This window comes from Natrix helvetica, assembly GCF_964273705.1.
Source record: "Natrix helvetica genome assembly, chromosome: Z".
NCBI classification, from domain to species: domain Eukaryota; kingdom Metazoa; phylum Chordata; class Lepidosauria; order Squamata; family Natricidae; genus Natrix; species Natrix helvetica.
The window spans coordinates 40753973-40775002 of NC_138554.1; the positions used below are offsets into that span (position 1 = coordinate 40753973).

At 37.3% G+C, this 21030-nt stretch overlaps 1 protein-coding gene across 11 annotated transcripts in view; it reads left to right on the forward strand.

Annotated features, from left to right (window-relative positions):
* SPOP (speckle type BTB/POZ protein) overlaps window positions 1–20139 on the forward strand; it is a 75427-nt gene extending 55288 nt beyond the window's left edge. For 6 of the 11 annotated variants that reach the window (XM_081932084.1, XM_081932078.1, XM_081932079.1 and 3 more), the window contains 9 exons: window positions 8046–8186; window positions 10236–10357; window positions 10811–10962; window positions 11103–11230; window positions 13328–13505; window positions 14924–14979; window positions 15643–15765; window positions 17556–17698; window positions 18879–20139. In XM_081932084.1, the coding sequence (XP_081788210.1) occupies window positions 8109–8186; window positions 10236–10357; window positions 10811–10962; window positions 11103–11230; window positions 13328–13505; window positions 14924–14979; window positions 15643–15765; window positions 17556–17698; window positions 18879–19023 (1125 nt within the window). In that variant the 5' untranslated portion in view covers window positions 8046–8108 and the 3' untranslated portion in view covers window positions 19024–20139. Of the gene's footprint in view, window positions 1–4308; window positions 4550–5277; window positions 5323–5484; window positions 5574–8045; window positions 8187–10235; window positions 10358–10810; window positions 10963–11102; window positions 11231–13327; window positions 13506–14923; window positions 14980–15642; window positions 15766–17555; window positions 17699–18201; window positions 18356–18387; window positions 18699–18878 lie in introns of those variants that run through there. The other 5 variants (XM_081932082.1, XM_081932083.1, XM_081932076.1 and 2 more) reach the window with 5 other exon arrangements.
* Window positions 20140–21030: the final 891 nt, after the last annotated feature.

The window sequence follows — 21030 nt, forward strand, 5'->3', positions numbered from 1 at the left end:
CTGCCCTTGTGCAGCCTGCATGAAGTCAATTGGAAATTAGAAATCAAATGTAAATAAGTGTGTTGCAAGGGGCAGGAGAAGAAGCTGACTGTATGCGTTCCTTCAGTCAACTGGCAGCCATAGGAGGGTGAGGGAAGAAATGCTTTTCTGCACCTGCATACTACCTGGAGCAGCCTAAGAAGTTGAAGTGATGGAGTTTGAGGACCTTAAATCAGATGACATAACACCCAGGTTCTCCTGTGACTCCTTAGAAAAATTGATTGCCCACTCCTGATCTAGATATTCCAGTCGGTATTGCTGGAGCCAATCAAAGGGTCACTCTTGCACAGGTAGAGTCGAAAGTGTAGGGGGGCAACTTTGGATTGTTGAAATCTAGGGATGTCATAATGCTTTTGTTGCAAATGCTATCTGTTCCATACACAGGGACAGTTAATTGAATAATTCAGTATAGGCATGAGATGACAAGGCCAGGAACAGGGAGTTTAGATTTGTGTGGTGCAGGTTATATCCTTTTATTCATAGTAAAACATGTAACAAATCAGTTTTTAAATGGATTTTAGTGGGATTGTCAACAAGACAAAAGGGGTTCCAATATGGGAAAAATCACTTCTGGAAGAATTTTTGTAATTGTTCAAAGGGTAACCATTTGTATGAGCCGCAGTGGCGCAGTGGTTAGAGTGCAATACTGCAGGCTATTTCTGCTGGCTGCCAGCAGTTCAGCAATTTGATTCTTAACAGGCACAAGGTTGACTCAGTCTTTCATCCTTCTGAGGTGGGTAAAATGAGGACCCAAATTGTTGGGGGCAATATTCTGACTCTGTAAACCATTTAGAGAGGGCTGTAAAGCACTGTGAAGCAGTATATAAGTCTAAATGCTATTGCTATTGCTATCTTAGAAATGGCTATTATTGGTCAAGAAAATTGCAAGGTCAAAAGCAGTAGTGGGATTCAATTTTTTTTTACTACTGGTTCTGTGGGCGTGGCTTGGTGGGCGTGGCAGGGGGAAGGATACTGCAAAATCCCCTTTTTCTCCCGATCAGCTAGGAAACAGGAGGCAGAGAATAGATGGGGGTGGGGCCAGTCAAAGGTGGTATTTACCAGTTCTCTGAACTACTCAAAATTTCCGCTACTGATTCTCCACAGCTGGTCAGAACCTGCTGAATACTACCTCGGTCAAAGGGTGCCAAAGAAATATCTGCCTTTCTTTTATTAATTTGTATGTTTTAATCATATTGTGTAAGCTGCCACAGGGTCACTGTGAAGGAGACAGCTTGTAAATAAATAGGATGAGAATCGTTTTAAGTGCTTATGGGCAAGTAGGTGCCTCTGATCTAAGATGGGAAAGTTGGAGTGCTTGGTGCTGGGGCGGGGGGATCCCAAATTGTTTACTACTACAGAAACCTAGTAGAATGGAAGTAACCAATGGGTATAGTTATCTCTGAATATAAGATTTGGGTTTGAATTTCTAACAGCCATCCTTAATGTCTGACTGCATTTTGGGTACTTGGCAATTGGTCTGCCTGTAGACCCATTTGCAACACATAGACACACAGACACACTGTCATATGACTGCGATTTACAAAGGTTTTGCTGGAAACTGGCATTTACTTCCACTTTTTGGCAAAAACTAGCTTATAATGAACAATGGATTCATTTAATGACTGCTGTCCTCACTTAGTGAGTCATAAAAAGGTCATAAACATGTGTTTGGTTATGTGACTTTCATGATTTAGGTTCTTAATTTCCAGGCTCAATCACAGTCATAAGTCAAGGACTCCCTGTAACCTCTGTTAAAAAAGAAAGGAAAGGGCATACTAGGAACAGTTGCCCTATTCATCAGAGGCAGCATGTAGTGTCCTAAAGAATAGCTTAGAAATAGGTGAACTTAATTCTATGGATATACAATAATACAAATAAACCAGATATCCAAGAAACAAAATATTATCATCTGACTGAAAAAGAAATTAGACTGTTCTATATAGATAAGTGCTAATAATGATTGATTTTATTTATTCTCACATAGATTGTGAAATGTATATTCTGGGCATGATGAGATCAAATTTCTAAATACAATAAATGATTGTATTCTGAAACAGCTGTTCATAGAACCAACAAATAAAAATACAGCCCTGGAATTAATTTTGAGTAGTGTCCAAAATTTTATTCAAAAATTCAAATGATAAATTGTTTGGCAACAATAATTATAATTCTAGAAACAGTATGCATATCTATGGATGCTTAGTAAGAAAGTGGAACATGGTGATGTGATTTCAGAAGAACAAAAAAGAAAAGGAAGAAATTTGTACGAAGAAAGTTGAAAGGATCAGGGTTTACATTTTCCTCCCACATTGCTTGGAGATCATTCAAAGCAGGACCGTCTTAACAGCATTATGGGCCCTGGGCAAAGCAGTGTACTGGGGCCCCTATGATAACTTCTCACAGGAATAAAAATGTAAATGGTTGATAAAATTAAACATATTTGCATGTTAGTATTGATTTTAAAAATGCAGTAAAATGTAATAAATATATTGCTGTATTTACATGAAACAAGGTGCTTTGAAGGGTTAACATACACAGATTAGTCGTATGCTAAAGGAGAATAAGGAACTAGAAAAGAAATTGGATAAACTTTTGCTGTTGATCTTGGTGGAAGTTGGTATGTAGGAGAGTTGTCTGTCCCCCAGTTTTTTTTCCCCATAAGAGGGAAAAACTGAATAAATAAACTGAAATAGATAGCTATGACATTCTAAGCAAAATTTACAAACTACATATAAATAATTCTTTAAGTCCCGTTGGTTTCCATCAAAGAGCTTGAGATCTATTCCTGAGGACTAGAAAACAGCCAGTGTAAATTCTGATTTAAAAAAAAAAGAATTAAGGGGTGATAACAAGAAACTATAGGCTAATTTGGATTAATATTAGGAGGAAAAGTTGAAAATAGCATTAAAAGGAAAATAAGCAAACAAAAAATGAGCTCTGTTAGAAAAGAAGCCAAATGGCTTCTACAAATTAAGCCTTGTCTTGCTAATGTAGATTTAAAGATGTACCAACAAGGATTTAGATAAGGGTGACCTAGCAAATGAAAAATATTTTAATTTTTTAAACGATTCTTCTGATACCAGAGATTCCTTAGCAATTGCCTGGGATAAGAGGGCAGATACCCCCATGCAATTGGCAGGTGACAACGATTGATCAAGAATGAGATTTGAAGCACAAGGGACAGTTCATTAAAGTATCAAAATAGTAGTATATAGTATTAATAGACCAAATTCACAAATCCTTGGTGGGACTGTGTGAAGTTCTGATCACTGTACGTTAGGAATGCTACAGAGCTAGTAAAGTTACAAAAAAAAAAGAGGCAACTAAAATGATCAGGAGAGTGGAATAGTCCTATACAAGGAAAGACATTTTTTAATTTTAAAAGAGCATAATGGGCGATACAACAGGTACAAAATATTCAAGGAATGATTAATGTGAAGGATTCTTCGGCTCTCCCAACATTGGATCTTAAGGTTGTGCATTTGAAGTGAATATGAGATACTATAAGAACCACTAAACATTTTGCCCCATACAATGCATTGTTAAACTGGAATCCATTGTCAACAATTGCAGTGGCAACCGATTTGAAAGTTTTAAAAAGGGACTGGAGAGGTTTATGGAGCATCAAGCTATCAGTGGTTACTACTATTTATGTTTCTTTGCTACTTGCTGAACCCAGACAGCTGTCTTAAAACCTGGTTGCAGGGAAGCAACAGTAGAAGAAGATTATTACACTCCAATCCATTCTTATGAGCTTTTTAGAGTCATCCACTAAGCCACTATAGTATAAAGATTTACACACGAACCAGCAGTTTCTTATGTTAAGCATCTTGAAAAACAGAGAATAAATGCTGTGATGCCATCATATAAAGGTATATCTCAGTAAGTTTACATGTTATGCTAATCCATGGTTCATTTATGGTTTATTGAATAAACTTAGTCAGATGAGTTCAGGCTGCACATTAAGTTTTAAATCACACATTACAAGCTACAGTGGTTGAGTTCACATAACTGTTGAGACCAGAACTGAACAACCCACATTAAACTGTGTAATTGTCGTGTAATTTATGCCTTTGTATCTTCTTTGTAGTCCAGATGTTGCTGAAATACAGCTAGCCTCATTCCTCATTATTAGCCATGCTGGCTGGGCTTCTGGGAGTTGAGCAATAATTGGAAAAACACAGGTTATTCATCCTTGCTGTAGCCTCCCTCTATATGGATGTAGAAATTAAATCGCACTGAATGGATATGAGAGACTGACTCCCAAGGTCATTGTAAACACCTGGAGATAGCAAACTTAGTTACTAATAATTCCTGTCCTTGAATAGGCGGGGAGAGACATACAGAAATAAGGAAAAGGGGTGGTACTCTTTCACTGACCTCTGAAATGATAGGCTAGTGAAGGCATAAATGAGGGAAAGTGAATCTGCTGCTCACATGGGACTTAGATGCAAGACCGCTACAGATCAGAGTTAGAAGACTAAAGTTGGAAAAGTGGCACATGGTTAAGGTTCGTATAGTTCTTCCTTCTATTAGTGCAGAGAATTAATGGGGATTGACTTTCAGACTTGAAATTAATTCAGTTGTGTGAAGCTAATCCTAAATTTTCTGAATTGTTGCATTGTCTGCTTTTTTATATCTTAAAAATTGTACAAATATTGACTGTTTGTGTGGCCAGCCTTTTTGATAATGAAACTTTTAAGGAGCGGTAAATGTCGTATAGCTGTATGTCTATTATTTCAAGTGCTTAGGCTATTTTTACTATTTAGAAAAGATAAGTTTTATGTGAGTTGTGCAAAATAAAAAGTGTTAAAATTATATTGGAAAAGGTTACAAGAATTCCCTTTCCTCCCCCCCTCCACGTTTGAAGGGGGCAGAAATATTTAAGCTTTCTCTCCAAAAGCAATATTTATTTCTCTTCTCTTTCCTCCCCCATTTTCAAGCACAATTCTGCCGTAGCATCTGTTTTTCTTAGCTTAACTCTCACACTTCTGATGTTAGTGGTGATATTCTTGATTATTATTTTTTTAATTTTAGAGTTTTACAGGGCTGGTGGATATGCATATCTTACCAGACGCTGCACAAGGCAGTGAACGGGGTTTTTTTTTGGGGGGGGGGGAGGGAGTAGTGGTGTCTGTGTAGACTTTTCAAAAGTATGTGAATGGGGAGGGGGGGGGACTGGAATGTTATCTAAAATACATGAATCCAGCACACGTTTTCACTTTCTAACTGGAACAGATATCAGGTACTCCTAAGCTAATAGCCCTGTGGTCACCTTCTACTGTAAGTTTTTTTCTTTTCCGTAGAGCCAAGCCTTTAGAAATGTATGTTGCAAGGTTAGGAAATGTTGAATAATGATTGCAGGATATTTTAAAGAACCCTTTCCTTTATTATTTACAGTGCTGCATTAATTTTTCCTCTCAGAATAATTGTATTTCTATTTAGTCCATTTAGGTATCTGACTGTCTACTCTCTCATCTGCCAGTGGAATTCAGCGTTTTCCCTTTGCCTACTTTTTTTTTCTGCACTGTGCAGTGAGTTCTCACAAATATGGTTGATGGTACACATGGGTATACTATAGATGCAGCAGGAACTGGCAAAGCTCTTAAATTAGCCTATTAAAATCAATCTTCAACCAAAGAGGACTCATTTCGCATTGGTTCAATTTACACAGCTATAAAATGTGCTGCCACTTCGGGTGGATGGAAAGAGCTTTGCATAAGCTTTAGAAAAGAGGTGGCTACCCATATTCTGATGTAGTTCCATCCCTTTTTTATTATCTCAGAATCTCCTCAAAATTTCCTACTTAACTTAGTCATTGAGTTATGCTTTACTGAGATGTGAATTTCCGCTTTTTAAAAAATGGGTGATTATATAGGTGTTTCATTTCTAGTTGGCTTTATTCACCTATTGTATTAACTCCCCCTGGTTCCCATAAACTCTTAAAACCTTACAAAAATCTTTGTCCACACACTAGCTCACAATGGTTATATTTGTCAGAGGTATTCAGCAGTAACTGGAAGTGTTTTGTGTGCTAGATGTTACATGACGAAGTAAATCTAAAATCGTTACCATTACCATATTATTCAGTATTGACATAATCCAATGAAATAGTTTTATTATCAGAGCTGGATGAACCTTACCTGGAAATGATATGGTAATAACACCTGAGAGGATAGTAGATAATAGTCAGGTTTTTTTTAAAGCACAGTATTCCAAATGTGGTCTCACAAATGTAGTATAAAGTAGTATTATTACTTCACATGATTGTGAAACTTTCCCTCTGTTGATGCAGCCTAGGATTGCATTGGCCTTTTTGGCAACAGCAGCAGTGAGGTTATTGGCCTCAAATGTCACCCAGCTCTGATTTGCAAAACCAAATTATTTCATTTTGTTTAGCTATGGGTTATGTTAATATTGAATAATATGGTAATGGTAACAATTTTAGGTTTTGTCATGTAAGTTCAACAAACAGTTATTTCTGAATGCCTCTAACTATGATAACCAAAGTAAGCTAGGGTGTGGGCCAAAGTTTCAATGTTCACTGTAGTACTATATGATTATATCCCATGTTCAAGTCAACTTTCTTTTGTTTTCAGTATGTATTGAATATTATTAAGCTGCTATTGATGTCAAAAGTCTTTCTGATGATTGCTTGATCATAGGAAATACCAACATACATTGAAAGGAATGTAATAAAGTTACTGCAAGCTGTCATATATACATAGGAAGGGTAGTCTTTGCCCAACATTTATGTGCTCCCAAACTCATTTTACTCATATTATTCTTTTCTTTTCAAATTATTTTCTTCTTTAAAAAAGAGGTTGGGACCCTACAAACAGTACAGAGATGATTAACAAAGATGATAAGGGATTTGGAGGCTAAATGGTATGGTAACGATTGAGGAATTAGGTATGTCCAGTCTAATGACGAGAAAAACTAGGGTTGATAGCAGTCTTCCAATATTTGAGAGCCTGTTACAGGTAAGAGGTGGCTAATCTATTTCCCAAAGCATCTAAGGGCAAGACAAGAAGTAACGGCTAGAAGAAAGATCCAACTTAAAACTAAAGAGAAATTTTCTGACATTGGGAACAATCAGTAAAATTGCTTACCTCTGTAAGTTGTGGGTGCTTCATAACTGGAGCAGGGTGTCCTGCTAGAGCAGGGGGTTGGACTGGAAGACCTCCAAGGTCCCTTTCAATGCTATTATTCTGTGTTCTATGTTCAGTTAATGAGTTACATCCTGCAATCTTGCTGAATCTCTGTATCACCTCATTTTTAAGGCCAAGTCACTCTGACCTCTAATGTGTCAGAGTAAATACTGCAAAGTTTTCCCTCCTATCATGGATTTACATCATGGAAATACCTGCAACAAAGGAAGATAATTCTGAATTTGGTAATGGAGAGTAGAGAATTTGATAATGGAAGAATAAGGAAATGGATAACTGAATGGAAGAAAAGTCACCATCATTTCTGATGAATTGAAAAAGACTTAGGTAGTGACCAAGGGTGGACAAACCACTCCATCCTTGGTCACTACCAATTCCACATTCTTTTTACTATATTCATCATTCTTAAGTGAGAGTGACACTTCCTTTAAATAGTCTCTCTCAATTTTTGCAATTAGCAGTTGACTTCCTGGCCCTCAGTTCTAATGGTATTATTTGGACAAAAATTCTGTTTTTTCTTTAAATGAGGATAGTAAATATGGCATAGAAATAAGTTAGAGGAAAACCTTAGGGACTAGGAAATTGGAAAATGTCCCAAGCCTGGGGAACAGCCAACCAGATTTTGATGATATTTCATTAAGTGTAACAATTTGACAGGGCATTTATAGAATGAAGTGTACATTTCATACAAAAACACAGCAAGAAGGAGGTGATTAGGTATTGCATAACTGAAACACCATAAACTAAGTGTGGTATCTTGCTGGGTAAACAGAAATAAACAGAAATTGCTGCATATTTAAACTCTTTCTCTCCCCCTCCTACTTCCTGTGCAATCAGGGTGAAGATTACATAGGCATATTTCTTTAACCTGTGAAATCCTATCTGATCTCCAAGCTGGCGATGTCAAGGGTACCGAGTCCTCCTCCTCCGGCAGAGATGTCAAGCGGACCTGTTGCTGAGAGCTGGTGTTATACTCAAGTATGCCTGCACTTTGGAATATCAACTAGTGACTTTAGATCAGCTGGCATTTATTTTCCTCTCTTTCAATTGGATTCAAGCAAGTGTTTTACAGAGTGGCATGATTTCAAAATAACTGAACTTGATAAATTGAAATATTTGTACATAATTGTAATTTGTACAGTAATTGTAATTGGAAAGTGTGGAACTCCCAAATTTATATATTGTTCTTGCCAGATTTCTCAGGGATAGATGGTAACCATGTGATCATCTAGAAGCTATGTTAGGTTTTAGTGATGCTCCTAATTCAAAGAATCTCTGGCATATGAAATTGTTGGAAATTCACACAAAAAAACAGACTTGCAGAGCAACAACAATATAAGGTTTAGAATAGCTAAGTCATCCACCCACTCAACAAAATCAAATGAGGATCAGGTTATTTTGTGCCCATCTTTGTCTTGGGTAGCAACTTTTGAGGGCCTTATAACTAGAATATTACACAAATGTACTTTACACTGAAACAGAAAAGGTCCAATGTGATAGGTTTGCTTTTTATATTTCCTCTTTATCATTGACATTTACTAAGCCTAGCATTAAAAATACGTTCAAGGTAGTCTTTGACTTACAACAGTTCATTTAGTGACCATTCAAAGTTATAACAGCACTCAAAAATGCCTTATCACTGTTTTTCACACATGATTGTTGTTACATAGTTACATCATCAAAATGCAAACATTTGACAACCGACTCATATTTATGACGGTTGCAGTGTATCGGAGTCGTGATCAACTTTTGCGATCGTCTGATAAGTAAAATCATTGGGGAAGCAAGATTCATTTAACAACCATGTAACTAATTTAACAGCTGCAGTGATTCATTGACCAACTGGCAAGAAAGGTCATAAAATGGGACAAACACACTTAACAACTGTCTTGCTTAACAACAGAAATTTTGGGCTCAATTGTTGTCATAAGTTGAGGACTACCTGCAGTTATGTTAGCAATTGTTATGCTGTAATCTTTTGTGCACATATTAATAATCATTGTAATCAGAACTCCTCTTAACACAGAGTTAACCAAAAGGTTGTGAAGAGACAGGCAGAACGGAAGCTTTTCCTATTCTGTTCTGGAATCAAGATACATGAAACTCATCAAATTGTACTCCTCATGAATGATTGTCCTTGCTTACTGACATTAATAGGGACTGGGAATTCTGTTAAGACAGGTGATCATAAAATGCATCAACATCTGACCCCATCAACTATTATGGCAGTCCCAATTGCTGTTATTAGGTAAAGCCCACATGGCATTAGGTCCCATAGAGATGGGACTTAGTCCTTGTTGGAAGCTGGTAGTGAAGATTGCAATTGGTGATCATGTGACCTGTCAGGCCTGGAAGCCATATTTTGCATTGGGCCTTCAGGCCTGCCACAATAAATGCTGTGGGAAAATGAGAGGGGATTATATGGAGTATGGGAGATATATAGTTTAAATAATATTCCGTTCTCAGAGAGTCAAGGGCATCTTGCCCTGCACCTGGAGTGTTATGACTAGGAGGCATCTCCAGTTGGGACGGGGCCTTGGGATACTGTGACTGTCATAATTGCAAGCTGGTTACCAGGTACCTGAATTGCAGTCAAGTGACCATGGGGACTCTGTGATGACTACAACTATAAGGAGTGCCATCATAAATTTGAACAGCCACTAAATCACAGGTCATTAAAAAGGGCTACTGCAAAAGAATTCAGTAGTAGCAAATCTTTTCTCTAAGTGGACATACTCTTGCCTTTTCCACATAAATTGGTGCAAGACAAATATACTAACTTAATAACCTTGTAAATTTTCCTCCAGACTTCTGATAGAGAAGGACAAGAATAGAAATATTGTAGAAAGCCTTTAATAAATAACATTTTCTTGAAGAGGTATTTATGATATTTCAAGAGGATGGATTTTTAAAATTTATTTTTCCTTCATTCTCAAACATTGGAGTTCTTTTTGGTGATCTTGCTTTTTGTAACAGTGTATGTAAATTTCTAACCAGTACTTCCCTTCTCTCCCATTCTTTTTAAAGATTAAAGTGGTCAAATTTTCCTACATGTGGACCATCAATAACTTCAGCTTTTGTCGAGAGGAAATGGGTGAGGTCATCAAAAGTTCAACATTTTCATCAGGAGCTAATGATAAATTGAAATGGTAAGGACCAGTTAAATGCCAGAAGGGTGCAGCAGAAGATTCACTGGTTCTCAAAGCTAGATTTAAAGTTATACTTTAGGTTCATATTCATTGACAGCTATTGCTGAATTTACTAATGTTACTTTTCAGAACTGTCACCTGTAAAAATGTGTCAGTAAAAGACTGGATTGATGAACTTGATTTTGAAACAGTTGAGGAAAGAAAGTGCTGCATTTATTTTTGAATTTTAGTTACCCATTTGTAACTGTGGCTTAGCAATTTTCTATGATCAACTGCAATAAATCAAAATTTCATTGTTCAATAGTCTTTAGTAAATGCAGACTAAAATTTAATAAGCATAATCATAATTCATGATACAATTTTTGAAAAGAAAATCTGTAGATAGAAAGTTGTTTCACTGTAGTTGAATCATTTATTATATAGAGATTAAACATGATTTTTTTGATTTTGTAGGTGTTTGCGTGTGAACCCAAAGGGCTTGGATGAAGAAAGTAAAGATTATCTTTCACTCTATCTGTTACTGGTCAGTTGTCCAAAGAGTGAAGTCCGAGCCAAATTCAAGTTCTCTATTTTGAATGCAAAAGGAGAAGAAACAAAAGCAATGGGTATGCATAGCCAGTAACTGGGTACTTATATTTTACTTATACCCAAACAGAGCAGAAAATAAAGACTTCTGTTTGGTGTGTCTTCAAATTTCTTTTTTTTATTCTATTTTTTAATTGCTAACCTCTTTGTATATTGCCAGAGAGCCAGAGAGCCTATCGGTTTGTGCAAGGCAAAGATTGGGGATTCAAGAAGTTTATCAGAAGAGATTTTCTCCTAGATGAGGCGAATGGGCTCCTTCCAGATGACAAGCTCACTCTCTTCTGTGAGGTAAAGAAAGATGTAGAACTTCATGGTTTCATTTGGGAAGGTGTTCATAAAAAAAGATTTGTTGTCTTAACTCCTATCATAAATCTAACTTGTTCATGATAAAGTTGGCTTTTGGTGGTGGGGCGATGGAACTTCAAATATCTCCACTGTGTTGAGATGGATCAACTTTTATTTGGAATCACCATCCTCTCAGTGCTGAATTTTGTCTATATTTAGATGAAAATCAAAACACTTAAGATAGTTACATCACTGTGGTACTCACAGAATATTTTGAGATATTGAAATATATAATTAAAAAACTTTAAAAATACATTTTCTGTGAAGGTTTCCACATGCCACGTAAGTAAATTATGCAGTAAATAAGTAAGTTGTATTCTAAAGCACAAATTTACTTTAAAACAAGCAAAATATTTTATATTTTGCTTGTTTTAAAGTATATAATATTTTATAATATTTTATTGTTGCCCTTTACAAATATATGGGATAGCATCTTCCAAAATTTCCAAGGTAACAAAGGCAGCTTTCATGCTGCCTCAGAATTAGATATCAGGCTAGTAGTATATCTACAGTTTATCAAGATGGAGAAGAATGTTCTACATTAAGGCTTTTTCCCCTCTACTCAAAACTTTTTCATTGATTTCTAAAAGCACTCTTAACAAATTGCCCCACTCCTAGAAAGTCTAAGCAGCCACTCTAAATAAATATATATCATTCCTTTCATACTTTCTCTAATAATTACATTTCCCCAACTTCAACCAGTAAAGAAAAATAAAGGCTAACATCAGAAACCCTGATGGTCAGATCTGGTTTGCACTGAAGGGGACTCATTCAGAGAATGCCAGTCTAAGGAAAATGATAGAGTATCCTGGAAGAATACAGTGGCAAGCCATTTCCACATTGCTGTTAGGAAACTATGTGGATGTGGTTCTAAAATCATGGAGATGACTTGAAGTTGGCCTAACCATTTTAATTAAAATAATAAGGGACTGCTGGGATTGCCTTGGCTAAGCAATACATTCAAGTGATTTGCACTTTAGAACTGCATTACTTGGAGAAATTCTGGTCTCAGTTGCAATTGCCAAGGTGGGTACCTTTTTCAATAACTTTCAGATCTGCTTCTTGGGTATACTTTTGTAAAAGAACCAAATATCAGATTGATTTCTGACTAAATGGATTTTTGATTTGATTAGAGGTAATATTTTTTCCTCTGTATATTAAAAAATGAGTTAGCTTTTAATTTGTGAATCTGTGTTCCATTACTGGAGCCTGGGTTTTGTTCTTTCTTGGGGACCATCAGATGGTACGCCAGCTCAGAAAGACATGTGACTAGTGATAAACACAGCCTGCTGTTATAGTTTTAACTTACTGCCTAATAGAGAAGAATTTTAAGATATGCACATCCACATCTGATCAATCATTTGGGAGATTTGGCCCAAACTAGCATAAAATTGGATTTTCATTTATCTGCACATATGATAGTTTACTATTTAGATTCATACAACATTCTAAATCCAAGATTGCAGTAGAAACAGCTATATTCTCCAAATGCTCTGCTCATACAGACTATATTATAGCTTAAATTGAAAGGCTTCTTCACACAGATTGATAAATAGGTAGGTTCCCACAATACCCTGAACCATAAATTACATGAACTCATTTTGCCTAACCTAGTGCATTGTGTGAACCAATCCCCTATTTTTTAAGTGACCATTTAGGGGTGGAGTATAGAAGACCTGATAGGTCTTCTGTTGCAGAGGTGGAGGAGGATTATAGCAAACTGAATATGTTGTTGTAAAACCTATAAAATAGGTTTTCTGTGCTGCCTCTGAGTTTTTCCCAATGTTGTATGAACGTAGATTTATTTCATATATTGTCTTGAAGTGGTTGATAATTTGTCTTCATTTCAGTGTGGTTTGGAGAGTGGGGTAGGAAAACTCAAATTTTTCCTGTGTGTTCCTGGGTTCTCTTACAAAAAGGTCTGTATCGCTCTGGAATTTGTTGTTGATAGGGGATTTTTTTTGCTCAGTTTTTCTATATATTTTTACTGCTATTACCAGTATGTTTATAAAGGGCATGGTCTTCTATGCTTCCTTGCAGGTGAGTGTAGTACAGGACTCTGTCAATATCTCCGGCCAGAATTCCATGAACATGGTGAAGGTACCTGAATGCCGCTTGGCTGATGAGTTGGGAGGCCTCTGGGAAAACTCTCGCTTCACGGACTGCTCCCTGTGTGTAGCAGGCCAAGAGTTTCAAGCTCACAAAGCCATATTAGCAGGTTGGTATTGACTACAATTTGTTATAGTGTTTAAGGCATCAGGCTAGAAACCATGAGAGTGTGAGTTTCTACCTTGAGTAGAAAGGCAGCTGGGTGAGCTTGGGCCAGTCACTTTTTTCAACCCTAAGTAGGAAGCAATGGCTTCCTTTGCCCATGAAAACAAACCACTTGTGAAAAACCTTGCCAAGAAAACCGCAGGGGCTTGTCCAACAGTCTCTGAGAATTGGATATAATTGAACAGAAGAAAAAAATAGGATTCGTGTAGAAACTACTATTCGTGATCACAAGATGAAGGCCTCACATGTCCAACACTTGCTTCGCAAAAGGTCAGGCCAGGCATGCATGGTCAGCAGCAGGAGCAAGAAGTCAGCAAACTTCAACTGAGGGTGGCAGAGTGCAGGACTATAGGAAGCACGGATTGCAGGGGCCACAGATGGGAGGGAAGTAGGTGGTAGGACTTGAAGTGCCCCTATAGTCATAAGTGTAGGCAGGCTGCCAAGCACTCAAATTTTGATTATGTGATCACACATGCACTTCAGTTTTATGGACTGGCCATAACTATTTTAAATTCTGTATTTTAAATTCTTCTGAAATTCCACAGATCAAAAGATTAAGGTTTGTAGTTATTGGAAGATTTCTAGGTTCTATATAGAATTTATCCTTGTGGCTGCAAAATAAGAATGGGTTTTGCAAGATAGATGTTTCAGCTTCCATATTTTATGTAGATTGCAGAATCCATCTCTACCTGGTACAGCAGGGGTCCCCAACTCCCAGGTCACGGCCCATTATTAAACCATGGCTTATTTGTAATCGGCCCGTGTGACTGGCTGGATGGAGCACATGCATGCACATGCACAGCTCAACTTGCATGAGCAGCAGGCTGACGGGCACTTGCACGTGTATGTTGGCCCACCACTAGCGTGTCCCAGTTCCCCTCTCTCCCACCATCTGGCCGCCAAACTGCAAAGGTTGGGGATCACTGTGGTACAGTATATATATGGATGTTTATTGTGTTTGATTATTTCTTAATTTAGTACAGATATCACAAAGCCTTTATATTTTATGGTGATAAATGCACAACAATCCAAAAGCCATGCAAAGGATCTCTAATATTGTAGTAAGAAGAAATGGAATTGAGGAAACCTGAAAATTGAAATAGTTGAATTCCAGGGTTCCTCTTTGTCTCATTGCAAAGGTGGGAATAAATTGCTGGGAAAGCATATGCATATTACCTTGGGCAGAAATTTTGATTTGATTCTCTTGCAACCATACAATTTATTTTTTACTTGTCCATTTTATACATTACTTGAATTAGAAGAACTGATGGTATATATCAGTTTCTCTCTAGAAATTAAGAATATCTGTTTAACACTGTATTTTTTTCCATTTTTCCTTATGCCAATCCACCATGCATACAGCCCGCTCTCCAGTTTTCAGTGCAATGTTTGAACATGAGATGGAAGAGAGCAAAAAGGTAAGTCACGAAGAAGAGCTGCCCAGACAGGAAGATATTGTGGAGGAAAACCTTAGCTAATAACTGAAAAGTATTGCAGACTTTTGACCTCAACCCACAAAGGTCCCGCTCAGACAAGAGAGGCACAATGAAATATAGTCTTGTTAACGTGTCAAGGTTGACAAGGCATTTTGCTCTGGGAACAGAGAAAAGATATGAATCTAGATTGCAACTTGGATAGTTAGTTTTCTATAGTGGGTTGACAAGAGATCCATCATTGCCCATGAAAACAAACTGTCAGTGTTATTGGGCAATTGATTTTAAGTTCTTTATTTCGAGCAGTTAGATCTGAAGCAGTGGATGCTAATCTGAGATTGTAGTCTCTGTGAAACTGAATAGAGTCAGGGTCTAAATAAATATATAAACATTTACCTTGTTATATATAGGATATGGTAGAGATAAGCATAATATAATTTATGGTGTAAACTCTTGAGGAAATTGAGAAAAGAAAAAATGCAAATAATTCTTTAAAATAGCAACTAAATAAAATAACACATTGGAAATGTACTTATTTTGTTTACTTATTTATTAAATTTATATGCTGCTCATCTCCCTTTCCAAAGTGACTTTGGGGGAAAAGCTGCTCTTCTGCTGAGAATGATTTTCCTCTCCTCTCTGATACAGAATCGAGTTGAAATCAATGATGTGGAACCTGAAGTTTTTAAAGAAATGATGTGCTTCATTTATACGGGGAAGGCACCTAATCTTGACAAAATGGCTGACGATCTGCTTGCAGCTGCTGACAAGGTAAAAGGAAAAGTTAGCTGTTATCTTGTAGAAAAACAAAAATTGGGAGAGACTAGAATAGACATCATGATGTCAATGTATTTGGGGTATTTCTCTATTACCCATCTTAGCTCTTGTTTAACTCTACCTGCTCATATTCTTGAGTAGGCATGTCTTATGTTTTTATCTTTTGGAACCCCAATATTACAAGCTGACCCTATTGAAGTAGAATGTAGCAAACCCATAAGTCTATTGTCAGAGAGGATAGCATAGGCAGAAGAGACCAGTCGGGATTTAAAAAAAAACATGTAAAATTTCCATCACAGCATATTCTAACCTCCAAATCATCTGTGCTGGTCTGCAACCACTTAACCATTGTTTCACGTAGCACAATATTCTGATGCTAAGATTAAATTGGTGGATATCAGTGAAACCAAGTTATGTTTCTCTTTCTTTGTATATACTTCAGTGAATAACTTAAAATTGTTCCAATCAAGATCCACGCTGGCTATCTGCCTCCAATCTAATATTCTCCCTTAATTTCCAACTTGTATACTTAATTGTATCCCAGCACATCAGGAAGTAGCCAGGCTGCAGGTATGGAGCTAGAAGCACAGATATAACTAAGAAGGATGGTTTCCAAAAACATGAATTATTTGCGTATTCTCCAGTAATCAGTTAAAAAAAAAACCTGGAGATCCAAGCCATATTTTAAGAGAAGAAAGCACACATGAATTTAGAATATGGCAGTGGAGGTGTTAACATTTTTAACACAAACACCCCCTTACCTTCCTTCTACATATTTTTCCACCATTCATCCATTTGTACTTGCACAGCAAAAGCTACCTTGGTTTTTCAGTATGGTTCTGTAATAAATATGTTTAACACCCACTTAGCTGCAGCAACACTTACATAACGCGAGTAGAGTGGTGGTACTGAATGGGGCTTTAATTGTTGAAGAGGTTTTGTGACTTTTTATATAGTTCCCTTTTCTAAACATCTCTGGGTGTCTTTTTGAAAACAGAAAGCAAAACCTTTTATGGCAGCACATAAAACCTCTTAATACTTGCCCAAGAGGTTATGGAACAGTTTGTTCTGTCTTCCTCCAATCTCGTGGGAAAAATACGTAATTATTCTATAAACAAAATGCAATGCCTATCTGAAACCCCAGAGATCTGCCATTGGGCTCTTGGGTGAAGATATGATTAGAGAGTTCATTTTTGTCTTTCCAATGTTTATGAGGAGGATGGGAAGAGATCCTGAGATGCTGTGGTACCTAAAAAACTAATATAGGTTCACATGCAAGCATGCATATTCCCTGTGTTCAGTTCTTCAAAGTTCAGCCCAGAAAATAATTTCTGCTAACTAATCAGTGTTTTTTTTAAAATTTTAGTTCTGGGATTGAGAGTTGGCCCTAATTTGAATATTTTGTGGTTAAAAAGAAACACAGCAATGTGAAGGAGGAAGTGCAGCATTGTTTCTGTTTTTAATTTGTTGTCATTTGTTTTAAGAAATGTGGCTTCTCATTCTTTACGAGCAACATTGACTGATGCCTAGCATCCATGTATGATTGTGCATGTATTAGTTCTTAGAGATTCCTATTATATAATGTGGCATGGGATTAACTCCAAATGGATGTTTACTGAAGCCCCACTTAAATCCACATATATATATATACACTAGTTATATTGTAAGTATGATTATCCAATTCACTGTGCTTTGTGGCCTGGGTTCTGATGCTGTTTCATGTTGCCAGAAAGTTATTAAAAACTTGGCATGCATGTTTAAACAGTCCATTTTTTTTTTTGCAGTATGCTTTGGAACGTTTGAAAGTGATGTGTGAAGATGCTTTGTGCAGCAATTTGTCAGTGGAGAACGCAGCAGAGATCCTAATTCTGGCTGATCTACACAGTGCTGACCAGCTAAAAACTCAGGCAGTTGACTTCATAAACTAGTAAGTGGGCTTTCTTTTTTGACTCTAGTGAGTTAAATCTAGCAAGGATAATCTTCAAAGCAAAGTTTGGCATTTTACTTAAGTTAGGATGGGCGGAGCGATGACTCAGTGATTATGATGCTGGGGTTGTCAGCTGGAAAGCTGATTGCTTGGGTTCAAGACCTGAGCACCGCGCAATGGGGTGAGCTCCCATTACTCACATCAGCTCCTGCCAACCTAGCAGTTCGAAAGCATGCAAATGCGAGTAGATAAATAGGTACCACTTCGGTGGGAAAGGTTACTGCGTTCCGTACTTTCATGCAGGCCACATGATGACGGAAGCGTCTCTCAGACCACGCAGGCTCCCTCGGCTGAGAATCGGAGATGAGCACCACCCCCTTGAGTCGGTCACGACTGGACAGGGGAAACCCTTAACCTTTTTTTCTTTATTTATTTAAATTAAGATGTCTTTCCAGAGTCTGCACCCTAGAGATACCTTAGAATTCTCTTATTCTTCTTCTCAGCATAGCAAAGGGGGATGATGAAATCTGCATTCAGATCCTCTGCAGGCTACCAGGGGAAAGGATTGTGTCTAAGAGTAGCTAAAAGTTCTGTGTCAAGATTTGTTCCTACCCTAAAGATGTCAACTCTGGAGAAATGGCAAATAGCCAGCAGATGTTCGAATGTTTGTTCTTGTCTTGAATAAACAGATTCTTACTACAGCATTCCTCAAGATGGTTCTGTCCAGTTGTGTCAGAGCTGCAGCTCTCAGGATTTATCATCCAACAGCTTTACTGCACGTATAAGTGAAGCTCCTTTTTGGAAAGGGACATTTTTATTCAACTGTTTTTGCCAAGGAAGATGGCAGCAGCAATAATACTAATTCTTTTCATCCTTTTTAACTGAGATTATTTGCCTTTTTTTGTTTACCTTGTTTTATTGTATGCCAGAGTCGCAAATATTTGAGTTGGATGGCCATAAAAATGTAATAAATAAATAAATAAATAAATATGCCTCAAAAATAGTTGTACAGGAATAGAAACATCTTTATTAAAGAATAATGTCCAAAGGTGCGTAGTGCAAAATACAGTTTCTTGTGTCGAGAGACATTTTTAAATAGGTAATATTTAGCTGAGATATAGTTGATTTTCATTAACATTTTTCAGTCTGGTAATCCTGAATTCTTAATTATTATTTTCAGCCATGCTTCTGATGTCATGGAGACTGCAGGCTGGAAGTCGATGGTAGTATCTCACCCTCATTTGGTAGCAGAGGCATATCGTTCACTGGCCTCTGCACAGTGCCCCTTTCTGGGACCCCCACGCAAACGACTGAAGCAATCCTAAGGCTGTGTCCCCACTGCACAACCCTCTGTCTGTTTTTTTCTTTAAAAAAAAAATTGAAATAGCAACAGAAGCAGTTGCTTCTCCAAACTTGACCATCAGGTAGATGATGCAACCTGTGGAGTTTTTTATTTTGTTTTGGGTGGGTCAGGGAGGGTTGGGAGGAAGAGTGTTTTGGAACATGCAGACTTCTAAACAAAACAAAAACCAGTACCAAGTCAACTTTGGGGCAAACGGGAGGGATACGCTTTGGGAAATGGGATTGTTCAACCTTCTGTTGCTGCATTTTCTGTGTGTTTTCCTTTGAATGGCTGAGTCAAGAACTTAAAAGTTGACTAGGCATACAATTCCACAATCTTAAATGGAATTTAAAGTGAAAAAAACAACAAGAGGCTTCTTCATCTGATAGCACAGAAGAAATTGGCATGCGTGGAGCAAAGAAGACATTTTCCTTTCTTGGAAAATCAATTGTGGGGAATGGGGGAAATGAGTTGGCCATGGCAAACCAAATCCCATGAAAGGAAGCATCAGTGGAATTTCTGTTGAAAGATTTTTGAAACAAGGACAGACCTTCCAACCCTACTGAGATTTCTGCATTTACCGTCCAGCCATGATGAGATGATTGCTGTGTCTTGTACATGAATTGGGATGGAAAAGAAAGAAGCATATGAATAAATCTTGTCTAAATGACAGCTTCTTAAAAATGCTGATAAAGGGACTGCTCCAGGATACACTTTCTGGAAGACAGGGGTAGGATGGAGACAGCCATTATCAGCTTTCAGGAACCATTGTGGTTCCTCTTCACTTGGAATGGGATATCCAAGAACAATGGTTAATTGTTTAGATATTGTGGGAGCTTTGTGCCTCTCCTATTTTTCCTTGCTTAATTTTTTTTGGGGGGGGGGGTTCTCAACTTCCTCCTCCACATACAAATCTTTTTTTTTTAAAAAAAAATGTTCATAAGTACTCGTGTCAAAGATTTCTGTTCTGAGTTGCTAAAAAACAACAGAGTATTTGTATTCATCTACTGGTTTGTAGAAAATTTGGTCCTGTTTCATTTTAAGCCCATTTTCTGTTACAGGTAAAATGTTCCAAAATTGTGGTAAAGCTTTTTTTCTCCTTTTGAGTTTTTTTTTGGGGGGGGAGGGGGCTGTATAATTACTCTTTTGTACTGTGTGTTGCTATGTCTTGTCTTCATGGGTTTTCTTTTCTTTTCTTTTTTTAAAACACGTTTTCTCCAAGTTTAGATTTAGTTCTATGTGTCTGTTTTATTGATGCAAATATTTCACACCAAGGGATGATAGCAGCAGCTGCTAAGGTATTGGTTTAATACTTTGGTAAGATCTTGCTCTGAGGGTTGCCCTCTCTGGGGACATGAAGGCAGGTATTAGTTCTTCAGTATTTTATTTTTTGTATTTTTATCTTTTTCCTTTTCTACAAAGGAAATTGGCTCAAGAGATAAGTATCTGAATCTCTCAACCTATCGATACCTCAAGTAGAGATACTGCATACCACTTGGGATTAATAGAGTCTGTCCTATGGGATCCTCATTTTATCTCTTAAGCTTGAGGAAAAAAAATCCCTAAAGAAAAGCAGAGAAGTAATATGGTATGGAGGAACACTTTCCCAATTTAATTATAATAACAATTTACTCTGTTGATAAGCATAAGATTTGCATTTTAGACAACAGGAGTGCAGTTGATGCAGCGCTTTTTTGGACATGTCCTCAAAGTCCTTTGCCTAATATTGTCTAGCCACACTACAGCAATGAAGTAAAGGTAAAATATCCCTCCATTACAGAGATGGTTTCTGGGAGATTTTTTTGTGCACAAACTTTGGCTTTGTGATATTCTTTCACACAAATACTGACCAGATTTAATCTACCTAGTTTTTCAGCCAGTTACATACTGCCACCTAGTTGGCACAGTGATGAGGAGGACCTGAACAGAAATTTAAATTTGCTCCTTTTTTAGGGCTTCATTTAATGTCTCCGCTCACCAACTTCAGTTT